Source organism: Copadichromis virginalis, linkage group LG20, assembly GCF_057382275.1.
Source record: "Copadichromis virginalis isolate Kocher_CV1m ecotype Utaka linkage group LG20, C_Virginalis_male_GT1.1, whole genome shotgun sequence".
In the NCBI taxonomy this organism is placed as follows: domain Eukaryota; kingdom Metazoa; phylum Chordata; class Actinopteri; order Cichliformes; family Cichlidae; genus Copadichromis; species Copadichromis virginalis.
In genome coordinates this window covers 27,160,105-27,179,533 of record NC_140637.1, presented here as the reverse complement: position 1 = coordinate 27,179,533, position 19,429 = coordinate 27,160,105, and the positions used below count along the sequence as shown (strand labels likewise).

The 19,429-nt window shown below is 40.9% G+C and overlaps 1 protein-coding gene across 2 annotated transcripts in view; it reads left to right on the top strand.

Moving 5' to 3' along the window:
* LOC146684981 (monocarboxylate transporter 1-like) overlaps positions 1-19,340 on the top strand; it is a 33,880-nt gene extending 14,540 nt beyond the window's left edge. For both annotated transcript variants that reach the window (XM_085444231.1, XM_085444232.1), the window contains 4 exons: positions 2,388-2,719; positions 15,798-15,941; positions 16,048-16,842; positions 16,981-19,340. In XM_085444231.1, coding sequence (XP_085300357.1) covers positions 2,503-2,719; positions 15,798-15,941; positions 16,048-16,842; positions 16,981-17,246 — 1,422 coding nt within the window. In that variant the 5' untranslated portion in view covers positions 2,388-2,502 and the 3' untranslated portion in view covers positions 17,247-19,340. The remainder of the gene's footprint in view (positions 1-2,387; positions 2,720-15,797; positions 15,942-16,047; positions 16,843-16,980) is intronic.
* The last annotated feature ends 89 nt before the right edge of the window (positions 19,341-19,429 follow it).

Genomic DNA, 19,429 nt, shown 5'->3' with positions numbered 1-19,429 from the left:
ACTACCAATACAAGAGGCATGAACTTTAGGACAAGATTTAGGCTACGTTCATACTGCAGGTCTTAATGCTCAATTCCAATTTTTTGATCAAATCTGATTCTTTCTTTTTTTTTTTCTTTTTTTTGTCTGCTTGTTCACTCTACAAATAAAATGCAACAGCAAACTCGCTCTAGTGTGAACCCTCAAAGCGGCCGCATGCGCAAAAGAAGATGTCACACACAACGCGCTCTGTTTAGACCCAGACCAAACAGCATTGTTTGACTGATGGACCTTGGAGAAACTGAAAGCTCATTATAAAAGCCAAATAAGCAAAAAGTTCAAATGACACGAGTCTGTGCTTTAAATTTGGCTGATGCAGTCTTTAGCCTAGTAACTTAGTTCCCTTCTGTCCAACACAGGCAGAGGTAATGGCTGCACAAGTTTCAGCATGTGAGAGAAGAGTGAACAGTGAGAGCTGTGGGGATGTGCTGTGAGCATGGGGCTGGGTTAACCAGTCACTCTACATCTGTAATGATTGGTGGAGCATGGTTGTTTACAACATGATCAAGGCTAAATGCTGTGTTGGAGAACTTCACTCCTGGCTGTTCATTTCTTACTGAAAGACTGGCTGGATGCTCTTGAAGTTTCCCAGAACACAGTCCTCTTATTCAGTGCACTAAAAATTGGTTTAAGTGATTTGAGTGGGAGCTTCTCTATGACTCTGCTTTAAATAGCATCAGTATAGAGCTATAGTGTCCCTTCAGTCTATTTTTGGTTAATAAAGGTGTGTTCTAAAGTCCATTTAAGGTAAAGCAAAACCAAACAGTAGCAGAGATGATGTCAGAGCCAGCTATAAATAGCTCAGTTGTCTGTGTGTGACCTAAATTGGAAAGGGGACATTTAGATGGTTGCATTCATAGAAGCAGATCAGGAATTTCCAGCTGTAAATGTGCCAAACACTTAATGAAAACCTTACAGTGAGTTTAACAGGAAACATGACAGCTATCTGGGTTGCAAGCTGCTTTGGACGAGCAGGTTTTGAGATGTGATTGAAGCGAACAGTAATTCTTTTGGGGCTGCTGGTTATTTTTTTTATTTTTTTTTACACTCAGTTCACTAAATAGCTTCTGTGTTTGGCTTTCTCTGCCATGAAATGAGTCTGATGCAACAACTTTTTTTTTTTTTTAATTTTTAAATAAAGGTTGTTACGTTTCCGATTTCTTCCATTTCAAAGGGAGGAGTGTTTCTCAAGAACTGAACACGAACAGGAATGTTTTAAATGGCACAGTTACCGGGCAATTGAGTTTCATCAGAAGAGAAATAAGATAAGAGCTTCATGATTCCTGCTTGCTGTCTGTGCAAGTGGACATTAAGCACTTCACCTAGAAAGGCTAATTTACATCATGGAGCAGGGAATAGATTGAACCTCTCTTCTTAATTTCTGTGCAAAACATAAACTCTGACTGTAGGGAGACCAACAAAGAACAGGCCAAAGCTAACTACTTACGCCATCTTATCTTAGATAACAATAAAACGGAGTACGCCACACCCTGGCCTTGTTCATTGTTTTTTTAAAACTTGGTTTTCACCAGTTGATCAATGGTCCTTCAGGTCTTGAATTTCGACATGACTAATGATTGCCAGCTGAGCTGTTGGCGTTTCATCAGACCCAATGGTGCCAACGTTTATAATGCTGTGGAATTTTATATCGATAAAGTAATTCACCAGGTCACCAAATGGCAACATGTATGAAGACATTTGGCGTTTACCTTTGTACCCAATTAAAACGATGGCTGAGAAAGAATAAAACGTTGGCAGGTGTTCTTTGGGAATTGAGAATGTCATATATCGGGGCTTCAAAAGGGTGGTGGCTTTGGCATGATGTCCCCTGATCTATCCATCTGTCCATTAGGCTGTCAGTCGACTGGCTTGCGAGTCCCTTGGCCTTAGAGTATTAATTTTCATTCTGAAGCTTCAGTTGCAGGTTTCTAGCATTATACACCCCTGCGGCACTTTTGTGTCTTACTGGCACAACTCAGCTAAGATGTGTTGTTAGTCACACCAGCACTCTTCCTGCTATGACGAGCAGGGTTTTTCCTGGCTGAGAAATCCACCTTTGGGGGACGACCCTGCATACACGTGTGGTTGCAGTATCCTTGGTGACTTTTAATTCCTTTTGAGGAAGACCAGATCACCTGAGATTTGTCAGAATATTAAAAGTTTTAAAAATAGTAAATGTCTTTGTATTAGTATGACAGGTCTAGTATTATGAAGACTGTACTTTGATTTGGTGCCTTGTAAGTGGGAGTAATTTAGATAAATTCTGAGGAATTTTCTGTATCGCAATCACCTTGTTGCACAATCTTTCTGGATTTTAACACACTCCCTGCTCTTCGCTTCCTTCACAGGTACAGCTTCTACTTCCAGTTTGTGCTGCATCCTCTAATCCTGTGACGCTCCGCTGTCCTCCAGGAACAGCCTTAAACACAATTTCCATCGTCATCCCAGTTGTCGTGAGCAGATATGCCTGCAGCAGTGGGCGGGCCAGTAGGGTACACCCCTCCTGAGGGTGGCTGGGGTTGGGTGGTGGTGTTGGGGGCCTTCATCTCCATTGGCTTCTCCTACGCCTTCCCCAAATCCATCACTGTGTTCTTCAAAGACATTGAGGTCATCTTTGATGCCACACCAAGTCAAGTGTCCTGGATCTCCTCCATCATGCTGGCTGTCATGTATGCAGGAGGTGAGTGACCAGCCGTCAACATCAACAACTAAAACCTTGACGTGTCCTTAAGAATTTTATTTATTTATTTTTAAATTGGTTTGTTGTCAGGTGTTATACAAATGCACAAAGATGTTTGTTTTTAGACCTTTTTATTGTGGCCACTAAACCAGAATTAAGCAGAAAAGTGTTGTTAACGCTTTAAGATAAGAAGCTGAAACTAAGGTTGTAATTTTAATTTTAGAATCAAAAACTACTAAATTGATTTTTGTTCAATCAATTATCACCTTAATTGATAGTCATGAGCATTAAATCCACATTTTGGACATTCCTTCCATTCTTCCTTACAGAACCACTCCTAATATAATGGTCATGGTCAAAGACGTTAGAGGAATGACTTCTGTGATAAACCCAGTCAGCCAAACTTACTGCACAGCTTCCGAAACACTGAGAGCTTACTTTTAATAACCTGCTGCAAGAAAAAGTCTTCCTGTATGCTTTAGTTATGTTCAGCTGTAGCCAATGGCGTGTCCAGCGGGGTGGCCTGGGGGGGCACAGGCCACCCCCCAAACCAGACTGGCCACCCCAGGTGCCACCCCAAAGGCAAAACAATAAAATTCAATCAAATATCAAATGTCCGATTATGTTTTCACGGTGACGCTCAGATATCCGAGTGTAAGTGAATGCAGCATCGCTTCTGCGCTATGTGCATCGTTAGCAAAGGTAGGAGAGCCAAGCGCAAAAGATGGCACTGCAGGAAACAATTTTTCGGTGAAAGAAAATGAGGACAGAATAAATGTCCCGGTCAGTAATATTAAGTTTGTTGAGTTTAGTAAACTTCGGTGAAATTAGAATACCAAGGAAAAAAATAACACTTAAAGAATTATTGCAGCTGTGGAATATTTCAGACAGTATGCTACTGAGGGCAGCTAACATAAGAGTTATGAGTTATAAGATATAATCTAAGTCGTAACATTGCTGTATGGAGCTGCAGATTTGGTTGCAGGTTAACATAGCTGGACTGGCCATCGGGATTATTTGACTTATTTTTTATTTTTTTTGTAACGGCATGAACAATGAGAGGTGGTGGATTGGCCAGATGCAGGTCGATGTGTAGAAATAACTCCGTTGTTTGGTGGTGGCTATGACGGGGCTTCCACAGAGGCAACAGGTGGATGAGGGAAGGGGAGGCAGGAGGAGAGACCCGAAGCAGCCACCAGTCCGAGTGTCAGGTGAACTGAACTTCAGGTAAGAAGTTATGAGCTGCAGTCTATCTGGGTCAGATATAAACCAAGTTTAGGTGGAGTTTATTTTCATGTTGCTGACTTTTTACTGTCAGTTGCAATAACTCATACTGCGTTCTAGCCAGTTTGATGGAGTTTTTATACAGCTGGGTGGGTGCTATGATGTTACTGATAGTGAACTTTATTTTATTCATAAGGTTAGTTAGTAGAGTTGCCAACGGCTCCTTAAAAAAATGGAATGGTCCCTCAATCAGAGAAAATATTACGCGTTTCGTATTGAGCTGAGAAGAGACGCAGTTTGTCCCGGACTTTAGCTAGAATGGAAAAAGACACAAAGCTGGATTTATTCTGTCTTTATGCTGCACAGCTGCCTCTTCTTCTCTCATTCTCTCCCCCTCCCTCTCCTGTTGCTACTTCAATCATGAAACTGATCAATGATCAGCTTTTCTCTCTTGTTTATCGCTCACTTTGCGCCAGAAAGAGGAAACCAGCAGATGTCGCGCTAAACAACAGCAGCACGTTTAAGCTTGATCAGCTGTTGTTAGAATGTATTTAATATTAATTTCTAGTATCAGCTGATGTTTGCTGGAGCCACAGCTGTAAAGCTGCTGGTCATGATGTCTGTTTAGATATGTGGTGAGAGGGAAACATGAAGATGAAACCAGGAGATGTCCTTACTGAACCATCAGAGCTGAACAGGTGATGGAGAAACAGGTTTACCTTTTAGGTGACATGAATGAGTTGAAGTTATGAACTGTTTCTGAGAGACAAATAACACCAGGATCCTTTTTTATGTAGCTGACAGCTGGTAACTGTGCAGGGGCGGGTCTAGCAAAGTTTTGCCAGGGGGCCAGGTAGGGCATTAACAGGGAAAGGTGGGCACAAAGAAATACTTTTCTTTCTTATTCTCATTTAAAATACCTAGTTTTTATTAAATAATTATCTAAATCTTACAACCAAAGTTTTTATCTGACGTAAAATGTATAGAAATCATACATATACCAACAAGACTGTACATCACTGTCACAACAGGGTTTGTTTTCAGTCAAAGTCTTTATGGCTTTAATACCTGGTGGGTCGGTCTGTAGTAAAAATGCCCAATTTTTTTTGTCCCAGTCCAGCCCTGCAGGTTATACTGGCAGTGTCACCATGCCAGCTGACTGTATTTCATCATCAGCCAGTGTTGTTCTTTATCAATATTACCAAAGTTTACCATAAGGCAGCATAGAAAGTATTTACTTGCTTTCAGGTTTTATTCAAATGTTAGTCTTTTCAGTTGTTTCCCCACTTTTTTCCTGTTTCAAAATCAAACACCAGTTTGTGAGAAGATTATCTTCTTTTTTTAACAGGCAGATAAAGTTTTACATTGGAACTGGCTAATTTGTCAATTGTTTGTTACAGATGTTCGTATTTTAATTTTCAAAAATGTTTTTGCCCAAAACATATGTGCAGTATATGTCAGTAAAAATACTATGCAAATATTGCTGTCCTTGAATGCTGAGTAAACACTGACAAAGCACTGATTGTATCTCTTGTACTTTATCAACGCAGTATCTAAAAACTTTGCACCGTAGTGGTTAAAATCTCATTCTAATAAGAGTTAAAAGTGCATTTGGTTATTAGGTTTATAGGATTATTGAATTATGGTTAAGGGTTGGTAGAATTTTTTTTTTAAACATTATCTGCCAATTAAATCTGCCACCCTTCTCCAAATCTGTGCCCCTACCTGGCCCCCCCAACAAAAATTTTCTAGACACGCCACTGGCTGTAGCTTCCTGAAGTGTTACTCGAGGATGCTACACTAATATACAACACACCTCCACACCTGGTGTTGCAAAGACTGGATTGCTTTGTGTTTATAGAAACACGTCCTTGTATCAGGTGCAAATGTTATGTTTTTGTGTAAACAGCAGAAATGGTGCTAATCAGATATGATTTGAACTCATGTCCTGGAGCTCAGTTAAATCTTTCATTCTAGTTTAGAGTTTATCATTTTAAACATTTGATGTACTTCCTATTATCCTTTAATTATGAGCCATTAACCTAATATGCATGCAGCACGGCCTCAAAAACGGGGCTTCCCCTTTCCCCCTTTTTATGCCATTCCACCGTTGGAACAAGTCACTCATTTCAGCTACCAGGAAAAGTCTGTCACTACCTGACAGAAGAACAAAACTGCAGCTGAGGTTTTAGTTTCCTGAAAGACTTCATATCTGATGGCAGGCAGACTGAGATAGTCAAACCAATATGTCAAGTTGACTACAATTTGCAGTCAACATTTAATTACATAGTTTATTAAGATAGACCTATATAACTTGGCTCTAATGGGGCTTCATCTGGATGACCCTGTAGTGTCCTGGCTTTGAGGCAGAGCAAGGGATGCTGGCAGTGAAACAGAATTATTGGAGCACTTTATTTTTATTTAATCTGTCATTGTTGGTTTAAACATTTATTGGCGCTTTCTTGGTTCTGCCTCTGTCTTTCGCCCAAAGTAAACATGCTCTCCATCCGTTACCACTCAAACTCTGAGTCATTCACAGCTTGAATAGCCCTCACTGAGCACTCAATGGGTGCCTTTGCATTTAAAAGAAAAAGGAAATCAAGCAGATGTTTGTTCTACTGTAACCCATTCAAAACCTAATGGAAAAAGAACACATTGTATTAATGACTGAATTCACCTCTCTCATAAGGGTTCATGCTGTGGTTTACTGGGTAAACGTAGGGATTACAATGGGCGATACATAAGCTTAGTGTAAATAAAATGAACTGAACAGCTCATAATACAAAAGAAATCTACGTGTATTTCAACATATCTGAAATTTTTCATTGCAAAGTTTTAACTGACTCTTTCATGAGGCTGTGAAAGTGCACTTTTGAAATGGGAGTTTCAAAGGTGACACTCGTATAGCTTTTTAAAAATCAGGATAATACCATCGATTTTAACACTTGACTCCAACATAAAGCCAGGATTTTCCAAATTCTGGCTTATAAAAATCTTCTGTGGGCTGTGTATTGGTGAAACTTCCACTTAAGCTGGAAAAAGCAGTAACATGCACACGGAAGTACCCCATGCATCACGTGACCTCATTTGGGTTATAAGTACGTGTTGATGACAATGGCTGGAGTTGGCGCTCTCCACTGGATTGCCCAGATGTTAATGTGGTGTTTGTTTATCTTATTTGGGGTCTAATTCTGGCTGAGATGTCTTAAGGCCATCAGTGACGCTAACTAGTGATATGAAAAGTACGTTTAACTCTTCAGCTGCATTTCCTAAAGCTGACAAAGGTTCAGTTGGCATGTATGAGGCTCATCTGCACAAACTCACTACTTTAGTTGAAAAGAACTAATTTCTAAAATAAACCCAGAAACGCAGCTTTACTTGACGTTAACATGAACATGCACTGAGTATCGACACTGGCTAGATGTCTTGGTGGCTCGTTGCTTGCTAAACTCAACACTTTGTACAAAAATCAAGTTTGTGCTTGTTGAATAATCAGGGAACAAATCTGGTCATCAGAATAGTCATCTCAAGCTGCCTCTAAGCTGTGTATTCTTATAGCTCAGTGCTGCTTGGAGAGATTTTGCTAATTGCATGTTTAGATACATGTGTGTTTGAAATGAATGTGCCACCCATACTGCTGAGCAGTTCGAGATTTGTTTTTGGCTGCAGAGGAATCACCTTGAACTTCACAAGTCTTTGTAAATCTGAAAAGATGGACGTTACAGCAGTGTTATTTCTGGTAGTGTCTTCTGTCTCTTCTAGTTAGGCACCTCTGTCACTGCTGGGAATAGAGCTTTAAATTTAGGTATCCTGAAGTTGTCAGGACTAGAGGGTAGGGTAAGAACAATGTCCCATCAGGCCTGGCAGAAAGGGAAATCTGCAGAGCTGCTTTCTAGGACTTCCTCAACTGTCACGCATGTAAGAACACGATTGTCAGATGTGATCAGATTGTCTGATCTTTAACATACTAGGTCCAGGTTTACTACTAGCAAGTCCTGCTGCATGTTCTGTCCAGGCATCTTCATCATTTAAAGCACTCAGAGTATTTCCAGTAAATGCATCTTTAATGGGCTGTTTCCTGCTATCCTGTGAAAAAAGTCCTTGTACAAACACGACTAAACTATGAGTCTGCTCATTGGAAAGCAGCCTCCCCTTGGGCTTAATTAGTGTGAATGCTTGAAAAGCATTCACAGTATTGTTATTCTAATCTTTATTATTATTATATTTTATTTTTCCGTACGTTTTTTGAAAGCCTACTCCTTCAAAACCGTTCAACTTAGAAAAACCATTCAAACACCGTTAGATTCCTATTCTTTTGGACAACATTGCTTCTATTTTTCTCATTTTTAACATTTATATTTTTAATTTTATTCAACTTTTTTCAACAAAAATTTATAATGTATTTCAATGGGGAGACCCTTCAAATCCTCATTCAACTTACTCATTTTTAAACTCTTACTACTTCCACATACATTGACATAGAGCCACCATTCAAACTTTAAAACGAAGACAAGACATTCAACTATTCAACTTGTATTTATCTTTTCAATATCTATTATACTTTTTCTTCAGTTCCAGTTTAAGTTTCATGATGTTTTTTCACCCGTTTCAGAGTTTATAATGGGTGTGTATGGGACGGAATGTTGGGGCTAGAGTGAGGCAGCTCAACTGCTAGAGTGAGAGGAGCAAAAAAATTAATCTTAAAATCTTTTTTAAAACTGCTGCTGTGTCCGCAGCGTTTGCTCTACAGGTATGATTTTACCCTCAAAACGTAGCCATCGCTGTCCTCTTTCATCCAATGTGTTTACTATTGTCCTAGGTGTTATGGTTCTTTCATAAATGTCACCAATGCACAGCCTCCTCCCTCCAACTCTTCCATAGACTCTAATGTTAAAACGGCTCAGAAGGTTGGTTTGAAAATCAGAAGAGCATGGTGTTTTTACACTGTCACCACGTCCATATAATAAACTCCACAGGCATGAAAACTGAGAATTAGGTAGACTAGACATTGCTGCCGCTCACGGTGAAAGAATTTCGTCAATACGACCTATACTTTTCATTTGGGAGCGATTTGTTTCGGCCTGACTTTTCTGTTCATTTTAAGCAGCAAAAGTGAGGCGCATGTCTGTGTACGTGTGTATGGAGCCATTGGGTGCAGTCACTATAGCAACCAGGCTCACACCTGCCTGCTTAACGAGCTCTGCCTGCCACTGTACCAAGATTCATCTTTAGCACTTCTCTTTCAACTGCTGCTGTGTCCACAGTGTTACAGCCATCATTTTACCCTCAAATTGTCGCCATTATTGTTCTCTTTCCAACACCGTGTCTTTCAAAGCTCAGGCATTTAAACTTTTTAAACTGTGTGGATCAAAGTGGAGGGATCACATTTGAGTCATTCAGTGATTCAAAGAATATGACCTTTTAATATTCATTCAGATGTTTTCTGACTCTAAATGTTCTTTTCTCATTTCTTAGGGTTTTCTAATTTACAATTAAAACATTTTCAGCTTTTTTCCAACTTCTTCTTCTGTGTAACCTTCAGGTTTTAGCAGTTCAGCACTTTTGTTTTCAGGTTAAATTCGGGGTTTTTTTTTTTATCTCATTCAAGATTTTTAACTTAAATTCAGTAATTAATTCATTTCAGTGCATACATTCAGATTCAAGCATTCACACTGCAGTTTCTTCAGAAAATGCACTTTCTAGTTACATATACAATACATGAGATTGTTGAGACATATTTACAAAAAGACAGAAGTGGATTTTCAGGTTGGGCGGGATTTTCAGATCGAATTTCTGTCTGCACTCTCTTTCTGCAGGTTAAGACTTTTATAAAACTACCGAGGGAGGAAATGATGGGAGGAGTGAAATTGCACAACAGGAGCCAGCTGGTGAAATGTATTCCCCCAAATATTGAAATGTTCCTCCTTTCTTGCTTCACAATTCACAGATCACCAGTTCCTGGAGTCGTTGTACTAAATGAGAGGAGCTGAAAGACTGTAGGTTTAGGTTACCGCAACCATTTTACTCACCGACTGGTTTACACATGAGGCAAGGCACGTACACACACCGGCTTCCACAAAAGGAGGGGGGAAAAAACCACACCACACACGAGTCATGCACAACGTCACTGAAAGCTGAGTAACAGTGTGAACAAATAAATGCGCAGGATGTTTTGTACGTAGGTAAGAGTGAGACAATCATAAAGGGAGACTATTTAACACCCGCAAACTTCCCTTTTAACCAGAAACCAAAGACGAGTCAAGCATCACGTACTGAAATTAAAACCACCAACATATTCTAAGTGATTCCCTCAAAGTTGTCATTTGGCAGTAGAAAGTAATATTTCAGCAGCCGGCCACAAGTTTAGCCAAAAGTGTTGGAATATTTGTGTTTAACAGGGAACAGGATCCAAGACTTAGTGTTTACGAAAAATGAAGAATTAGTGTATGTAATGTTGTGTACCAGCAAGTGTATAACTCAGGATCAGATGCATTAAAACAAAAGAATAGTCATTTTTTGCTGTGTTCCAGCAGCAGATCGGTTTAACATGGTGTAAAAGGAGCAGCTGTATTAAAGCATTAGGCAAAATGCAGGTGAGTTTCACTTGCATTCTGCCCTACTGCTTTCAAAGTCACACCATGTGGTGCATAAAAAGGTCACAGCTGCTGACAGAATGATGGCAAAAGGCCAGGCATTGGTTAAAACGGGTTTGTTTTGTATTAAACTGTCTGATGTAATGTTTTTTTTTTCCAGGCTTAGATTTACACATGCAAAAAACAGTCAGTCCATGTACAACAAGGGGCAATTAATCCAGAGACGGGAAACTCTGAATGCAATTACAGGTCATTCTTCAGCTCTGGTTAAACATCTTTGGGTTTACTTGATGTACTATTGGTGCATTTTAAACATACCAACAACAAAGTAGTACAAATGACTTCATATCTTTGAGAATCTTCTCACAAAGATCATTATTTGACCCAGAAACTGCCATTTAACCACTGACTCCTCACTAGTTTGTATGTTACACCAGTAGAGCTGTTTTTGGCCATAGACCACACCCAAACACTGTAGTGTACTTAGGTTAGGAGAGGTCATGTGGTCACTGAGCTGGAAGCTTGAGCTGGACTGTCCTCTCTCAGTGAATGACGCTATAGGTTTTTCATTAAACCTCTTATTGGGATATAATTTTTATTGAAACTTGTCTCTAGCAGTTATATAAATAAGAGCATGTAAAATAAGTGGGTTGAACTTGGCACCCTGCTCACACTGAAATCTGGTCCATCTCGGTTTGTTTTAAAAGGGTCAGTTTTTACCCAAACTCAGTTTTGTTCCTTCAGCCGAAAGGAAAACGTGATCGAAGGTCCCAGACGAGATGAATGTGACTTTCGCGGTCGTGAGTGAAGAGGTTTTTTTTTTGTTTGTTTGTTTTTTTGTTTTTAAATCTTTTGTAAAACTTTCCATATTTCCCTTGTCAGGAATAAAGATTTCAGAGAGCCATGATTAGTTTTACTCATGAAAACATTGCTAATAACCCCCGCTCTTCCTGGTGTTCACACTCGCTATGTGATGCTTTGAGGGCATTTTTAGTGTGAAGGTCAGATAGACTTAGTCAAAACATCTTTAATCATAGCTGTGAAATAATCTTTCCTGACATTGAACCCCACTAATGTGTGTGTGGGGTTTGTTTTGGGGTTTTTTCTTCCCAGAAACCACACGAAATACCCTCTTTGTAAATGCAGTAAACAGATTTGCATTGATTTAGCAGTAGCTTTGGGAGATTTGGCTGTTTGAGCAATGTCAATAGCCCTGTGTACACCAGCTCTTTATGTCTGATTGACTCAGTCTAAATGGGATCCTGTTCTTTTGTTAAATGCTTAAAAGTTCAACCCACATCTTTCCCAAGGTTTGTACTTTCTCATACATGATTTCTTTTGCCTGCTGCTTTAAAGAAAGTAGAGCATGGAATTAAAGGCTAGTTAAGAAAGCAGAAAAGTTGTCTTTCTGGGAGGAACTGTTATAAGTGGCGATGTGCACGATGAGTTCTTGTTGTAAAGTTGTTTTTCAACTGGAACTGTTACTGAGGTTACAGACCTCATGTATTAAACGATATGAAAGGCTTCAGATAAAACTCTGCACAAAATGAAAATTTGAGAGGATGAAGGGAAATCAAACACGATGCTTACAGAGCCTTAGTTTTTGTGTTCTCATTCTGTGTATCAGTATTCTCTCATAAAAGAATACCGTGAGGTTCACGCAGAAGCATCTGTTTCTATGAAGAAGTGCTCTTTGTAGAGCTGTAGAATTGGGTCCCTTTAAAGAAAGCCATCTGATTTTTATAAAAACAACAAATGCATATATTAATACAGGAAAAGTTTGCATACAATTGTTTGGCAGAAGCAGTTTGGGAAACCCAGGCAAGAGGATTATTGATCCTGATTTTTGTAATCCTTACAGCTTTAGACGTGTAGCGGAGCTGCAAACAAAAACACGTTCGCTAACTTTGTCGTCAGGAATTCCAGGATTTTAGGTGGCGGGGTGGGGAAAGGGGGCTTTTTATGTGGCCCGTGTGTAATTCCGGTCACAAACCTCATGATGAGTAGGCGCACGGATACAGGACGTCTCTTTCTGACTTATCTTGTGATCTAAGGACTTTTCTGAGTCAGTAGGAGGAAAAAGAGCCTGTGTCTGAAGAAGGGATGAGTGGGAATTGGTGCTTATTGTGCTGCACTAAGAGCAGAGGCTCTTTAGTGTCTTGATGTTTTAGAGCAAAAAGAGTTTGAAGTTCACTTTTGGTCACCAAACACAAACAATGTTTTATTGTCCATTTTTATTCCTGTTGACACTGCTGGCAATTTGTTTTGTTTTTCTCTTGCATTCATTCATATTGGCTTCCAGTGTTAGAAAATGAGTGTTTTTCTGTTACAAACCCTGCTGTGCTGTGGCTTCGGATGAGCATTGAACAATGAGTGATAAAATATGCACTGAAACGGCAGTTTCATTGCCAGATTGTCTGTATATTTTTAGCTTTGGCCTAGAGTAGTTTTGCATGAGTCAGTGTCATAAATAAAACCGATTTAGCTTATAGTGAGCTTTGGAGCAACTCCTCAGTTCTTCTTCTGCCTGAATCAAGTTGTTGTAGATGTTTTGAATGTGATGGTCATACTGAGCTTTAAAACAATTTATTTATTTTAAAAAAAAAAGGATTCATTTAATGCAGGCCAGATGGAGGGACGTTGATTTGTGAGTAATGTGGCTGGTGGAGAAATGTGATGCAGTAGAACTGTTGGGGCAAATCCAATCAGCTGTTTCTTCTGCTGTTTTCTTTTTGCCACGGAGTCTGATCAGTCGTTGTTTAATGAAACAAATGAAATTAAGACATGCTAGCGCTCTGTTATTGGGATGCTTTTATTTAAATAAATCTAGTCCTGGACTGAAGCAGAAGGGTCGGTGCTAAAATTAGATGCTTGCACACCTGACTGCTCTCTGCTTGTGGATGCTGTGTCAGAGTGGAGATGAGGACAAGTCTTTGTGGTGTCACAGGGAGAAAGGGAGCAAATGAAGGAGGGGGAGAAGGGATCATTTATATAATATCTGAGAACACTGCTCTCTGTGCTTTGCCAGCAAACACTGTCAGGAGTTGTTTATGTGCAGCCTGTGTGCTGAGGGTTTGTACTTATTCCTGTCTTTGTGCAGTTTCACTTCAGTTTACCGTGAAGCTCCAACAAGCTCTGACAGCAGGCACAAGTCTTTGTTTTAAGCACAGCACGACTTTACCCGTTTGACTCGAACGTGGAAACCCACCACCCTGAACATGGCAGCCTGCCCAGCTTGGGCTTTGTGCCAGCCGGTCAGACCCTCAGTCGGGGACAGACACAACACAGAAGCGAGCTGTCCGAGACAGAGGTATTTAGACGGTGCATGAGTAAGTGCTCGTGCAACCAGAGCGCCCTCGGTCTTTGTGGCCTTCTGCCCAGTTTGAAGGGCAAAGCCACCGTGGTCTACGTGAAGGACCCAGGCCGAGTGAAATGGAAATGGCTGCTGGCTAAGTGCACTTGAGTCTTTGAGTCTTCTAAAATCATGAATATTTAAAGACTCTATTTTTGTCCTCCTCTCTCTGTCCTCTTGGAGCTTATTGTTGGACATGATTACAAATTATTTATTGATGACTGCAGGATTTCAAAAATATTGCTGTGGAACACGTTGTGATAAATGTCTGGTTGGGAAGCTGTGGAGTCACCTTAGGTTCCCTATTGATGAGCCATGACTATCCTGATGTTTATCCCTAATCAGCCGTGACGGCTGTCTTTCAGTGTCCGTCCCTCCTTAGGAAGGAGGAGCCAACCAGCTCCTTTGGGGTTGAAAAAGCTCACTGTCCTTGTGTTAGTCAGCCTCATAGATGTAAAGGATGTGCTGGTTTTGAAACCAAGATGCACCACTTTGACCGTGCAGCTTTCAGAAATGTCTTATCTTAACTTCAGGGAGCTAATACCAGAATTAAGTTAACTAATGCTGTACCTGAAGTGTGAGGGGAAACGACTGAGTCATGGTTGGTACATAAGGGTCGACTTAAATGCACCTCTCACACCTTTAATAATGAAATGAACCCAAGGGAAAACGCACAAGTGGCGAAACTGCACTTTAGTCTTCACTGGGAGTCAGACCAGATGTGAGTGGAAACTTGGAAATGTTTCTAATTTGTAATTGGTCACCATTAATCTTATCTTTCTCCTGACTTGTGTAAACCCCAAAGATATTTGGTTTACATTATAGAAAACAAAATGCTGTACGAGCAGTAACTGTAGGCTCATGTGCAGGCCTTCAGTTTGTATTCGTATCCAGCAGAGCCAGTGTTCACTGTCAGCCTGGATCCATGTGAAGGCCCATTCATAGCGAGCCTGGCAGGCAGGCGGAGACACGTGGGCCTCCTCTGCCTGGCTCCCTTCTCCTCCTCCTCACCCATTTCTTTCCCGTCTCACTCCTTCCTCCCCTCTTTCTCTAGTGAACATCTTATAACTCTTGCTGTTATGCAAGCATTGTCCCAGTTTTTCATTTGTGCTGTCATAGCACCACCTGTTGGTGAATCTGCTCTCCAGTCTGTCTGTAATTCTTAAGGTCTTAAAAGCATTGAATCCATGTCTGTAAGATGCCCTAAATTTAATTTACACATTTTTTTTTGAGTATTTACTCTTTGATGGTGTAGATGTGGCATAAACTTGAGACACATGTTTGAGTGGGTGGTGTTACCAGAGGCAGTCCGTCACGCAGTTATTAAAAGTAGTATTTCATGTCAGGAGCTCAACAAATATAAATTAGATTAACTTCTGCCAATTATCTGGCTTCTGGTCATTCTAATTGATTTAAAGGGGATTTAATCGTATTAAACACGAGTTAAAATATCAGTAAACAGATTTTCAGTTTCCTGCTGGTTTTTATCATGAAATGGTTTCAAGTTGTTTTCAGTGCGGCATAAAAAGGTGGAATTCCTAATAATCCTAATAGCAACTCAAGGAGACATCTTAAGTACCTCATTTTATTTAAACCAAAGATTAAATCTCATGTATGTATAAATAAATAAAAGAAGGAAAATACCGTAGTTAGTTCTGACATGGTAGAAGAAAAGAAAATTTGTACTTAAGCTCAAAAACTGGGTGGAATTAAACTGGCACGGATCAAAAAGTGTATATTCTTCTTCTTTGGTGAAAAATGGGAAATTGCTGAACCAGCTTGTTAGTCCTCCCTGCTGTGCTGGCTGCAAAATATTGGCCACAGATGTACTTTAAATATTTAACTCTGTTCTTCTATCACTCTACTTGGTGATGGTTCTCTTTCTTACCGTTCTCTTGTTCCTCTCCAGGTCCAATCAGCAGCATCCTCGTGAATAAATTCGGCAGCCGACCGATCATCATCCTCGGCGGTTGTCTGTCAGGGTCTGGTCTGGTTGCAGCTTCTTTTTGCAACACGGTGCAGCAGCTGTACTTCTTCATTGGAGTAATTGGAGGTTTGTTTTTCATCAGTTTTCTTGAGTAAATCCTCAAAATGACACTTTCTTTTGATGGCTGAGTTTTGTTTTCTTGTTAATGTTGTTTCTGTGCCCTCGTTTCCAGGTTTGGGTCTGGCCTTCAACTTGAATCCGGCGCTCACTATGATCGGTAAATACTTCTACAAGCGCCGGCCCATCGCCAACGGCATCGCCATGGCGGGCAGCCCCGTGTTTCTGTCGACCTTGGCTCCCTTCAACTCCTGGCTGTACGATGAGTTTGGGTGGAGAGGCAGCTTCCTCATCCTCGGTGGACTCCTGCTCAACTGCTGCGTGGCCGGCTCGCTAATGCGTCCCATCGGCCCCAAACCTCAGCCGCCCAAAGTGGAGGCGGTGGAAGCAGGGCAGCCTCAGCCCAAGAGGACGGTGCTGCAGAAAATCAACTCCTTCATCGACTTGACGCTCTTCAAGCACCGCGGCTTCCTGCTCTACCTGCTGGGCAACTTCGTCATGTTCTTTGGTCTCTTTTCTCCGCTCGTCTTCCTCTCCAATTACGCCAAGAGTAAGGACATCAGCAAAGAAAAGGCGGCCTTCCTTCTGTCAGTGCTGGCGTTCATCGACATGTTTGCTCGGCCCTCAATGGGCTTTCTGGCGAACACCAAATGGGTCCGGCCCAGGATCCAGTACTACTTTGCTGCATCCGTCCTGTACAACGGTGTGTGTCACGTGCTGGCGCCGATTTCAAAAGACTACTCGGGATTTGTGGTCTACGCTATCTTCTTTGGCTTTGGTTTTGGCTGGCTGAGTTCTGTGCTGTTTGAGACGCTGATGGACCTGGTGGGGGCTCAGAGGTTTTCTTCAGCTGTGGGTTTGGTCACCATCGTGGAGTGTGGGCCGGTGCTGTTGGGCCCACCACTGACAGGTAAGACATCCCAGGGAGAGGGAGGGTGGAGATTTGGGCTGTTATAAAACTTGATGTCAAAGATTATCAGTGTAATAATTGTTAAAATGTTGACGCAGATCATAAAATCTGAATCTCCTTTCTTTTGCCCACCTCCAGGCAGCTTCTATAACTACTACCAACACTATGACTTCACCTACATCACCTGCGGCATCGTCCTCATTATAGGAAGCATCTTCCTCTTTGTGGGAATGGGCATCAACTACCACATGTTAGACCGAGAAAAGAAAGCGGAGGAGCAAAAAGAGAGGGAGGAGCGTGCTGCCATGCTGCCGCCTTCTTCTCCGGCAAAATCGAGCGAGGATGGCGTACCAGCAGCTGTCACAATGGACGAAGTCTCCAGGATGGATGAGGACACAGTGTAAACGGACAAACTTGAGAAGAAATGAACACGCACGAGAGCTGCAGTTACAACCACACAGCATCTTTATAGAGAATAATCCCTTTTTACACCACCCTGAAGCCATAGAAACCGCTCCATGATTAAAACCAGAGGCCTGCTGCGGTGACGCTGATGTGAATCTGCGCTCGGCCTCATTCAGACCTCCGGTTTTTGGTCTTTGACGTGCCTTTTTGGTGAACTGAGAGCGTTCCAGGCGGTGCTGCTTGCATAAACACCAGATAGACGCACAGTAGACGGAGTGACTGTAACCATCCCGGAAAGTAACGAGGACTTTGTCTCAGGGTCTCAAGCTGTCACAAAGGTTCAGGGCCTCGTGCGCACACTTTTTAACTTTTTTTTTTAATAAGTCACCATACATGTTACAATACAGAAATTTCTCCCTCGTGTTCTGCACAATCACTTCACTGCTCAAGGGCTGGATGTAAGCGCTCGCATCCACATTGTTAATCATAATATTAGTTAGGATTTTTTTTTAATTAATTAAAAAAATATGGGGTAAAAAGTAGTTCACTACAACACAGGGAAAAGTTAAGGTTCTTCTTTTTAACATTTTAGGAATGTAGAATAACAAATATCAGTTTTCCTGTTTGTGGAAAATCAGGAAGCTGTAATGTAGGAATCTTCTGAGCGGTATGAAACTAGGTCAGGATGCAGGTATGGAGGCAGAAATGTGGAATTTCAGAGCAGCTCTGATCTTTTATTGAACTGATGAAGATTATGAACATCATCGGAACAGGTCACACAGACGGGCTCCAACCCTGCTGATGCATCCACCACGTGAGCTGCAGGCTGGGTTGGGTAATAAACGGCACCACACGTTGGTGCGTGTGAGGGGGTGAAGCTGTGCGGAGTAGATGGATGGTTGGGTGGCTTCTGTGTGCTCTGAACATTTTCTACAAAAATTTTTTTTTTTTTTATGTAATTTTTGGGGCGCAGAACAGCACATTTGTGGTATTTGAATAGTGAAAACGGTTTAGTTCAGTTTCTACAAATCCCTACAAAAAAAGTAAAATATTTTAGCTTTCAGGAAACGACAATCTAACGAGGTCCTTTTTATAGAGTTTAATGTATTTGGATCAGTGGCGACGTGAGTGAGTGAGGTGTGTTTGTGTTCCAGCAGGTAGGTTTAAAGTTTGGGGGGATTTTGTCATTTCATTCATTGTAAGTTCAGTCAGTTTGTGAAGTGTACAGAATTACTCATATCAGGAGGACAGATTTAACCGGGTGAATTAACGGGGCTGAAAGCTGAGAACGTGTTGGGAGAGGGACTAACACGGTTATCATCTTTGTTTTCATCACGTTGAGAGTAACAGAAATATTGCACATGACCAGCTTTAGAATCGGATAAAGTCCCTGCCCACATGAGACGTTTCCACGGTCGCCCAAGCATTTCCTTCCTCACAGAGGAAAGCTTCCGATTGGGCGACAGATTTTACATTTCCCTTTCAGTAGGAATGGATACTTATTATGTTATTATGTATTTTGGTGACTAAATATGACCAAATGTTAGTATTCAAAGTGATTAATTACAAAGTGTGAATTTGTTTCTTCATGTGTATTTTTGTAAAGGTACTACTGGTACCAATGGGGAAACTGGTCTCTCTCCTCGCTGAAGTATCCACCTGTTCAACAGGTTCATATTTCAGGGGAAAGAGCATCTGCTGCATCGGTACGGCCACATTCGACTGCTCCAAACCCTGATTTTTTTTTCTCCGTTAAAAAATAAATAAAAACAAAAAACTGACCTTCATGAACTTGTTGGTAATCGATAAACTGTTATTCTAGGTTTTATTTTCTGAATTATGGTCATTTCAAATTGAAAGTTGTTCTACTTTCAGGATGAGCGTTTTGTGAAGTGACACACTGAAAGGAGGCGATACTGTTTCATTTAAACTGGGTTTTAAAACGGTATTATAATAGTCGCCTTTTTTAGTGTTTTTATAAAGCGGACAAAACTTTAGTTTCTGTAATATTTTTTCTTTTACTTGCTGTGGATTTTTTTTATGTGTGTTCTTATTATTTTGAGTGTTGAGAATAAACAGTTTTTAAAATGAAACCTGTTGTATTGATTCTGTAACTTAAAAATAAAGCTTTTTTTTTTTTTTCAAAATTAGCAGAAAAACTGTACATTTACAGTCATTACAC